This window comes from Lynx rufus, unplaced genomic scaffold (assembly GCF_022079265.1).
Source record: "Lynx rufus isolate CCGP_SWC_20201006 ecotype Redwood Valley unplaced genomic scaffold, mLynRuf1.p SCAF_19, whole genome shotgun sequence".
Lineage (NCBI taxonomy): Eukaryota > Metazoa > Chordata > Mammalia > Carnivora > Felidae > Lynx > Lynx rufus.
In genome coordinates, this window is record NW_025814833.1 from 4228305 (window position 1) to 4238676 (window position 10372).

At 50.3% G+C, this 10372-nt stretch overlaps 1 protein-coding gene across 1 annotated transcript in view; it reads left to right on the plus strand.

Moving 5' to 3' along the window:
• Positions 1–10031, plus strand: part of FRMPD3 (FERM and PDZ domain containing 3) — a 64155-nt gene extending 54124 nt beyond the window's left edge. Inside the window, exons 13-14 of the mRNA XM_047081785.1 lie at positions 4602–5423; positions 7027–10031. Of these exons, the coding sequence (XP_046937741.1) occupies positions 4602–5423; positions 7027–10031 (3827 nt within the window). The remainder of the gene's footprint in view (positions 1–4601; positions 5424–7026) is intronic.
• Positions 10032–10372: the final 341 nt, after the last annotated feature.

Consider the following 10372-nt stretch of genomic DNA (forward strand, 5'->3'; position numbering starts at 1 on the left):
TTTACAGCCAAATATTCCATTGTGCAGATAGACCACATTATGTGTATCCATTCATCAGTTGGTGGGCATTTGGGTTTCCTTCATTGTGGCTATTATGAATAATAATGTTATAAACCTTTATGCATGAGTTTTTATGGAGGCATATGTTCTTGTTTCTCTTTGGCACACAACTAGGAGTGGAATTGCTTGTCAAATGGTAACTCTATGTTTAACTTTGAGAAACTGCCAAAGTGTTTCCCAAAAGGACTGCACCATTTTACATTACCATCCACAGTGTTGACAGATACAATTTCACCATATCCTCACCAACATTTGTTATTGTCCATCTTTTTTTTTTATATCCATTGTAGTGGATGTGAAAAGGTATCTCATGGTTTTGATTTGCATTATCATAGCTGATGGTGTTGAACATCTTTTCATGTATTTATTAGCCATTTGTATATCTTCTTTCATGAGCTATCTATTCACATCCTTTGCTCATTTTTAAATTGGGCTATTTGACCATAAACATGAGGGTTTATTTCTAGACTCACAATTCTATTCCATTGATCTACGTGTTTATTCTTAAGTCAGTACCACACTGTCTTGATTACCATTGCTTTGTATTAAGTTTTGAAATCAGGAAGTGTGGGTCTGCCTACCTTGTTCTTTCTTAAGATTGTTTTAGTTATTCCGTGTCCTTTGTGATTCCATATGAACTTTTGAATTACCTTGTCAATTACTACAAAAAGTCCATTGGGATTCTTATAAGGGGCTGTGTTGAATCTGTAGATCAGTTTGGGAAGTACTTTCATGTTGACAATATTGAGTCTTCCAATCCATGAATATAGACTGTCTTTTAATTTATTTAAACCTTCTTTGTTTTCTTTCAGAAATGTTTGCAGTTTCCATTGTACAAGTCTTGCACTTCTTTTGTTAAATTTATACCTATTTTATTCTTTTTGGTGCTGTTATAAATAGAATTGTTTCCTAATTTCATTACCAGATTGTTCATTGCTACTATATAACAATACAGTTAATTTTTGTTCTGTCCTTTATCATGCAACCTTGCTGAGCTTATTAGCTCTAATAATTTGTGGATTCCTTGGGATTTTTCCTACAGAAGATCATGTCATCTGCATATAGAGATAGTTTTACTTTCCTTTCTGATCTGGATGCCTCATATTTCATTTTATTGTCTAATTATCCTGGCTAAGCCTTCTAGTACAGTGTTGAATAGAAGGGTTAAAACAGAAGTCCTGGACTTTTTATGATGTTAGGGGGAAAGCTTTCAGTGTTTTACCACCAGGTATGATGTTTGCCATGGGTTTTTCATAGATAATCTTTATCATGTTGAGGAAGTTCCCTTTTATTTCTAGCTTTTTGAGTTTTCTCATGAAAGGGTGGTAGCTTTTGCCAAATTATTTTTCTGAGTCTATTGAGATGATCATGTAGTTTTTGTCCTCTATTCTATTAACATGATGTATCACATTAATTGATTTTTGGATGTTAAACCAACCTTGAATTCGTGCAATAAATCCCATTTTGTCATGGTATATAATGCTTTTTATATGTTGCTGGATTCAGATTGCTAGTATTTTGTTGAGGAACTTTGTATCTGTATTTACAAAAAATATTGCTCTGTAGTTTTCTTGTGATGTTTTGTCTGGTTTTGATACCAGGGTAATATTGATGTTATAGAATGAGTTGTGAAGTGTTCCCCCCTCTTGTGTGTGTGTGTTGGAAGGGTTTTGAAGAATTTGTAGAAATTCTTTGAGCATTTGGGAAAATTTGCCAGTGAAGCCATTTGGGCCTGAGTTTTATTTTTAGTAGGGGTGGGATGAATACTTTGTTTTCAAGTTTAATTTATTTATTTCGAGAGAGAGTATGAGCAGAAGAGGGGCAGAGAAAGAGGGAGAATATCAAGCAGGCTCTGGGCTGTCAGCACAGAGCCCATATGGAGCTCAAACTCATGGAACTGTGAGATCATAACCTGAGCTGAAATCAGGAGTCAGACACTTAACTGACTGAGCCACCCAGGTGCCCTAGGGTGGATACTTTTAATTACTAACTCAATTTCTTTTCTTGTTATTGGTCTATTCTGGTTTCCTGTCTTCCTGAGTCAGTTTTGATCATATATTTCTAGGTATTTGTCCATTTCATTTAGGTTATCTAATGTTTTTGGTATAAGCTTACTTAAAATATTCTTTTATAATTAAGTCTTTATCTGTAGAATCAGCAGTGATGGTCCTCTTATTCCTGATTTTAGTAATTTGAATCTTCTCTTTTTTTGCTTGGTCTCTACAGCTAAATATTTGTCAATTTTATTGATCTTTTCAAAGAACCAACTTTTAGTTTCATCGATTTTCACAATTGTTTTTCTGTCCTCTAAACTTTACTGTTTCTTTCCTTCTGCTTGCTTTGGGTTTGGTTTGTTTCTCATTTGCAAGTTTCTTAAGGTGGAAGGTTAGGCCATGGATGTGAAATCTCTTCCTTTTTAATGTATGTGTTTATAACTATAAATGTGTCTCTAAACAGTAATTCAGCTAGATCCCATAAGTTTGGGTATGTTGTATCTTCATTTTCATTCATCTCAAAATAGTTTCCAATTTACCTTGTGATTTCTTCTTTGACCCATTGTTTATTTAGGGATGTTTTATTTAATGTCCACATATTTGTGAGTTTCCCAAAGTGCATTCTATTATTGATTTCTAATTCCATTGTGCCCCCCCAACACATACTTTGTATGATTTCCTTTCTTTTAAATTTATTGAGGCTTGGGGCGCCTGGGTGGCGCAGTCGGTTAAGCGTCCGACTTCAGCCAGGTCACGATCTCGCGGTCTGTGAGTTCGAGCCCCGCGTCAGGCTCTGGGCTGATGGCTCAGAGCCTGGAGCCTGTTTCCGATTCTGTGTCTCCCTCTCTCTCTGCCCCTCCCCCGTTCATGCTCTGTCTCTCTCTGTCCCAAAAATAAATAAAAACGTTGAAAAAAAAATTTAAATTTATTGAGGCTTATTTTGTGACCTAACATATGGCCTGTCTTGGAGAATGTTCCAGGTGCACTTGAGAAGAATGTATATTCTGCTGTTGTTAGGTGGCATGTTCTATAGATTTTTTTTTTTGCTATGTCTACTTAGTTTATAGTTTTCCGGGTCCATTACTTCCTTGTCGATCTTCTGTTTAGTTGTTCTACTCATTATTGAAGGTGAGGTATTGAAGTGTCCAGTTATTGCTGTTGAATTTCTCATTTCGATTCAGTCAGGTTTCGCTTCATGTGTTTTGGGGCTCTGTTGGGAGATGGCAGCACCACGCTTTTGTGATGGTTGTGAACTCTAGTAAACAGCAACACTGATGCACTGACCCTGTCAAACTGGAAATGGAAAGGCATTTTGAAGGTTTGTTTTCTAGCATCTCAACCACCACAATGAAGGATAGGGCAATGCTTAAAACCATGGGCTGTTTAGTCCCGCAGACCTGGGCTCAAATCCAGGCCGCATTTAGGACTCAGGTGACCTTGGATAAGTCACATAACCAAATGGATCAGTTTCTTGCTCTATAAACTGGGGATAGTGACAGCACCTGCCTTGCTGGCTTGCTGTGAGGATTAAATGGAATCGTATGTGATAATTTTATCCAAAGTTAGTGCTTGCTTGCCATTTGCCTCTCTATCTGCCGATGACAAAATGAATTGGCATTGTCTGAGTACATTCTCACAGATAACATGGGGAAGGGCCCCCAAAACAGTCTGAGAGAAAGAAGCCATTTAGAGAAAAAGCATTCGCCATGGATAATTCTCGGATGTGCACACCTACCATCATTAAAAGCTGTTGACTAGAACATTTTACCCCACGTATGTGTAGCAAGCAGGCTGGCCCTGCGTGAATACAGAGAAGTAATGTGTTTGGAGGAATTGTAAGAATGCTCCCCCCACCCTGCTCCCACAGACGCACATCCCCACATATTTCCCAAATACTTCACACGTTCAGAGATGCCCCAGAACGCTACTAGTAGAGCTTTATTCTTTTTGGGTCCTTCCTTGACAGTCCTCTTTGAAATGCAAATTTCAGGCATTGTGTAAGGGCCAGTTCTGCATCTTCCCACTAAGGCAGTAGTAACTTGTCAGATGTATTTCCTTCCTGCTAGAAGAGATCCAACATAACACAGGAGGAACAGAACACTGGGTTGGCAGGGGCACGGGGGAGGAAGGGGTGGAAAGGCTCTGGGAAAGGTGGGGACGGGGGCAGAGACACTTCTGGGGGGAGGGACATAAAACAAATTACACTTCTTTAAGTACAGTTACAGCTGACTTTCAGACCAGACATACTCATGTTAAATAAGAGTCCAGCAGGACCCAGATACCAAGGTGCTCAGCCCTTCCCCGGTCACCCCATGCCAGTTTCCATTTCAGAGGCGATGGGGCTGTTAGCAGCCCAGGCTATTCGATTCTACTCACTCTACTCTCAGGGGCGGCAGCAATGTGGCTGCCCCTTTCCCTAATGTCTAGCAGCCAAGTAATGCTCTCTGTCACTACCTGCCATCCAGTTGCGCACCAAAAAACACCAAGGGAGCTCAGCCACCGTCCTCAGCACCACGGCTCATCTGTTGATTCTCTTTCTGGGTTTAGATTACATGCACAGCGCCCACCGCCCTGTCACTGGGGGCCACCTGGGGAAAAAAGAGAGTAGTTATGTGGGCAGCGTGGGCACCAGCCCCAGGAAGTCGAGCCGCTGCACGCCCCCACCTGCCGACTCTGAGCTTGTCAGCTTTTGCTACCTCCACATGCGGGAACAAAGGAAGGAGCAGGAAAGCCGGACGGATGTCAATGAGAACTTAATTTTCTTTGAGGAGAGCAGGCCCCGGACCAAGTCTGACCCCACATCCAAAAGCTCTGGCCAAGGTTACGAAGTAATCCCTGATGACTTTGATGCCGCCAGCCTAGACCATGAGCCTTGTGCCAGCAGGGCCCGGTCCTACACCTTGGACAATTCCCTTGGGGCTGAAGCCCTGAATTTCTACTGTGACTCTTGCAAAGCCAAACTCCAGGAGCAGCTGGGCCCTCCCAAAGGTGGGAGGCCTGGCTCCTCTCGTGACAATATGGTAGACTTGATGTCCCTTCCACCCCCCGGGAGCGAGGAGGAAGAGGAGGAGGAAGATGAGAGCACTTTGCTGTTGCCTGCCATTGCTGCCCCACCTCCTGGTTTCAGAGACAACAGTTCTGATGAGGATGACCCCAAGCGCCGGGCAGTCCAGAGCCAGGAGCAAGGACGCCACCTGCGTGGGCTCCTGTACGATGAGATTCCAGTGACACTGATTGACAGCGTGCAAACCCGGACGGTCCGAGATCATGCCCAGGAGCTAGATGATGCCCTGGTGTCCACTCTGCAGGCTCTGGAAGCGCTGGCAGCCTCAGAGGATGGACCACACCCCCCACCCCCACAGACTGCAGGTAATAGCCCGTTCCTCCTCCCTCTTGCCTCCCTTTCCTTCTCCTGACCAAGCAGGGCCAGCAGGTGATATTGCTTCTTCCCAAGCAGAGGATAAAGTCATCGTGGTGTGCCAGGGCAGTGGATGGCCAGAGGTAGCACAGATAGGGTCAGGTGATCAACAATGCTGCATCAGGGGCCAGCTGCTCAGCTCCAGCTAGAGCTCTGGCTCTCACCATTCCATCTCTGGAAATGTCTTGCAGATGACCCCAGGGATTGGAGCCGTGATAGCTACGGAGCCAGGCCAGGATAGAGGATCAGAGCAAAATTGTGAGAGATCTAGAAGATAGTTCCCTCACACATGACTGGAAGAAAAACAAAATGACCAACTAATCACCTAGTGACCCGGGATCAGGGGAGCCAGGAGCCATCACTCCTCAGGGCTGAGGTCTTGATCTTGCCTAAGAGCATGAACTCCCAGTCAGATGCACCCAAGTTCTGGCTTCTTCACTCACTTTCAGTGTGACCTTCGGCAAGGCACGTTACCCTCTCTGAGCCTCACTTTTGTCATTTCAAATGGGCTTGGTAACAACAGCCATATCATGTAGGGTTCGTTGTGGGCATTAAATGAGATCATTCGTGCAAAGCACTGCCTAGCATATAAGCATCAATCCATAAGTAGTAGCTGTTATTAGCAATTATTTGGTGGGAGAGCCATGCGACACGCATGCCAGTCCTTCTTATGGACACACGTACAATGCGTCTTGTAGACCAGCATGCATGTCAGACATGCACCCATATTCACAATGCACACCTCCATACACACACACCTTCAAAAAAAAAAAAAAAAAAACAGGTAAATGCCACAGCGACAGAAAAGGCCCAGGGAGGAATAAGGCACAAGAGAAGGCATGTGAAGCAGGTGAGGTGTGCACAGAGAAGACGAAGAGATTGGGGTCAAAGGCAGCCTGGCTGACCAGGGAGAGTACCAACCCCTACCTTTTCTGTATGTAAGGGCATCATCCTTGGTGTTGGCAGCCCCCATGTGTTTAGCCCCCCCTGGGGGCCAGCATGTCTCTTGGCTCCTGAGTCTGGTGATCCAAGCCCTCACTGCTCCTAGACTAGCCCCTGTGGTCACCAGAGAGGACAAGTGCAGGCCAAAGGGCCTCAGCTGCAAGGCCTGGCCAAATGACGAGGGCCAGATAGAGAGGGACGTGACTTTGCCAGCCCTCTTCAGGACAATTAACAAACATTTCCTAGCTATTGAATCTAAAAATAGTGACGATTAGCATGTTGTTCTGCATGTGATGTGCATGTTAATTTGCCTTTAGACTGCCCAGCAGATATTCTCCGTGCCCCTTTTGTTGCTTTTTCGGATTCCGGCCCTTCATAAGCTCTCTCCCAGCTTGCCTCCCTTTGCCCCTCCTCTCTACTCCTCCCACCCTTGGCCCAGTACCGTCCCCCCACTGCCTCCTCCCTGCCCCCTGCCACCTCCCCCAGGTCTGACTGGCTTTCCCCAGCTTGAGATGCTGCTGGCTGCCCTTGGCCCCCACAGACTTTCTACATATGACTGGAAAAAGGACTCGATTGGACTAAGTGCAGCAAGCCCTCTCCCTGTCCCTCCAGGTCTGATTGTGCTGGCCACAATCACCCCTGAATCATCGCTGGACTCAGGCCATGAAACCAACTCTTCGGAGCTCACAGACATGTCGGAGATGATGTCGGCCATGAAGCAGCACCAGAACACCACCTACTTCCTGGCCCAGCACCTCAACAAGGATAGCCTCCTGGCTCGCAAGGACCTGCCCTTCCGGATCCAGAGCTGTTCAGCGCAGGCTGTACTCACGGCCCCTTACTCTCTCGGGCGCCCCGATCCCAACGCATCCCTGCAGCCAGCGGTGACAGGCCAGAGTCCGGGCCCCCCTGGCGCTCGGAGGAAGCTGCCCCAGGTGGAGTCGCAACCACAGCGAGAGCGAACCTACACCCTGGCAGTGCACCCAACATTGTCCCCACAGCTTGGTGAGCAGAAGAATCTGAGCCTGCTGTCCCCAGTTCCTGAAGACAAAGGGCCTGGCCACACTAGGGCAGGCCTGGAGATGTCACTGAGGGCTGCCACGCCATCCCTCAGTGACGAGCAAGTCTCTGAGCTAAGGGAGAATCTTCCCAAAGAAGTCAGGTTGAGCCCCAAGCTTATCCTCGACCCAAAGGGCAGCGTGACCCCAGCTATCATCTCAGCTGCCCTACAGCAGGTGGTTCACACTAAGAGCCTCCCTGCCCCTGGCGGGGCCCTGGGGAACCCTCCCAGCAGTGGGGAGAGAAGGCTGGAGGCCAGCATGGGGAGGCCAGAAGTTAGCATGATGAGCGGTAGTGCCAGTAAGAATCTGAAGTTCAAAATGAGCCCCAGTGCTCCAGAGACGTCACGGAATTCCCAGCAGCAGCTGAGCCCAGAGGTCTCCTCTGGCTCCAGGGTGCCTGCAGGCAGCCGGGGTGACAGCCTGCATCTCTCCCCACAAGAGGACAGGCTGCCTGTTCAGAGTGTCCCGCCTAAAAGCTACCTTTCCCGAGCGAGTCGAGAGTCACTGAGCAACCCATGCATAGGGGAGGTGGCAGGCAAGGCCGGGCCCGAGGGTGCTAAGCCTGCCCTGCACAAGCTGGGCACCGTCTCCAGCCAGGGGGAGAAGGGGCAGCTGGAGAGCATGCCCCAAAGCAGCAAGATTGAGGAGACCAGCCTGGTGCCCCGAGCCGGCTATGCCATGGCTCTACAGAGCCCCAGCTGCCAGCCGCGAGGCCACAGCCCCAGCAGCCAGTCCCGAGGCCAGAGCCCCAGCTGCCACCCTCGAGGCCAGAGCCCACTGAGGCCCCAGGCTGCCAGCCGGCAGGTGAGCACCATGCCCTCCAGGAAGCTCGAAACAACCCTGGATGGAGCCCACTCAGCCCCCGAGGGCCCTGCAAAGCCCAAATCATCCCGAGGGCCCTTCCGGCTCCGCAGTTTATTCTCTGCCACCTTTCCGACTCGCCAGAAGAAGGAGACCGATGAGCGGCAGGCCCAGCTGCAGAAGGTGAAGCAGTATGAGCTAGAGTTCCTCGAGGAACTCCTAAAGCCGCCGAGCCAGGGGGAGCTGCCAGGCACCGAGTACCTGCAACCCCCAGCCCCAGGCCGCTGCAGCTGCCAGCTGCGCAGCAGCCCAGTGCAGCAGGGGCCTGGCATGTCCCGTGAGCAGAGGCGCAGCTGTGACTGCAAGCGCATCTGCCGGGGGGGTCGGCCCCAGGCCCCCCAGACGCCAGTGCCCGGCCTCCGGGGGAGGGAGAGGGACAGGGTCACCCCGACCCAGAGGCAGCCAGAGGCTGGCCCAGGCCTGAGCCTCAGCAGCCCCACCACTGTCGGGCGCATCCGCTCCACCAGCCTGGAATCCCGAGAGTGCCGATCGGACCCCGAGAGTGGTGTGTCCTGCCTGACCACGTGTGCCTCGGGGGGTGAGTGCCTGGGAGCTCCCAACTACAGGAAACTGATGCGCCGCTACAGTATCAGTGAACTGGACCAGGGTGACAGGGCCTCTCTGACCTCGGACATCTATCCACACCCACCCCTGGGCATGCTGCCCAGGGAAGCCAAGGAGGTAGAGGCAGGCCTCCCCTTAGGCCTGGGTCCCAAAAACAAGTCACTGGAGTCACCGACCCTGGGAGACCCCTCATACGTCCAGGTCGCCCCTGAGACCAAAGGCCCCAGACAGATGGCAGTGTTCTCGCTGCCAGAAGAGGTGTACCGGAAGCCTGCCAATCTGGACGAGGACAGTGAGGGCAGCAAGTGCTGCTCTATCCGCTACTGCTTCTATTACCGCAAGTGCGATATGGCAGATGATGCCAGTGACGGCAAGGACGAGCTCTCCTACTCCATCCCAATGAAGATTCTGCCTGGCATGAAGCTGGACGAGCAGGTGGTGCCCGTGGTGAGCAGGACCCTGCAGGTGCTAGATGCCGCCACCTGCAGCAGCAGCAGCCCCGAGGCTGCCCACACCCAAGAGATTGACCTCCGGGTGTCCACCTTCGAGGGGAGCCTGGCCAAGATCAATGCCCTGCGGGCCCATGCCTATGGCCTGCCTGATGGTTTCCTGGCTGCCCGACTGGACACCAACGAGCTGCTAACGGTCCTGCGGCAGTGCGTGGCCAGCCCCGAGGCCCGCGCCCCTAAGCCCTACGTCTCTCAGATCTCTGAGTACAAGCTCGAGCTGGCTCTCAAGTTCAAGGAGCTCCGGGCCTCCTGCCGCCGCGTGGCCAACGTGGACAAGAGCCCGACCCACATGCTGGCAGCCATCACGGGCAGCTTCCAGGTGCTGAGCAGCCTCATCGAGACCTTTGTGCGGCTGGTGTTCATCGTGCGCTCCGAGGCCCAGCGCCAAGAGCTGCTGGCCAAGGTCGAAGAGGTAGTGAGGAACTACACCTTCCTACTGCGTGCCGCTGAGGAGTCCACCACCCGGAACCTTAACCAGCAGCAGCAGCAGCAGCAGCAACAGCAGCAGCAGCAGCAGCAGGCAGCAGCTATAGGGGCGGCCACAGGGCACCCACCGGGCTCCCCAACGTCAGCGACTGTTATGAGCACATTCACCCGCTCCTTAAAAACCCTTATCAAGTAGGGCATCCTCCCAGGCCTGCCCCTCCTTTCCCCAACCACAGCCCCAGGTTTAAGCTTTATGGTCTTTGCATCTTGTGGTGAGTGTATGTGTCTGCTGGGCCAGTCAGGGTCTGAGAGCCTTCAGTCTTTGGGGAGCGGAAACTCCCCGGATTGAGGCTGTCCCTGAGGGCTCCGGGCAGCCGCCACCCTGGGTATCCTCACCCTTTCCCTGGCCTCTGGTCGTCACTGTGAGGGCCAAGGCCCCTTGTCACTATGCCTGCCTGCCGCAGAGCTGTATTTTATCTCTTCTTTAGGGCTGACAGGTGACATCAGGCTCACCTTCCTGCTCCATTTTGGGGCCCC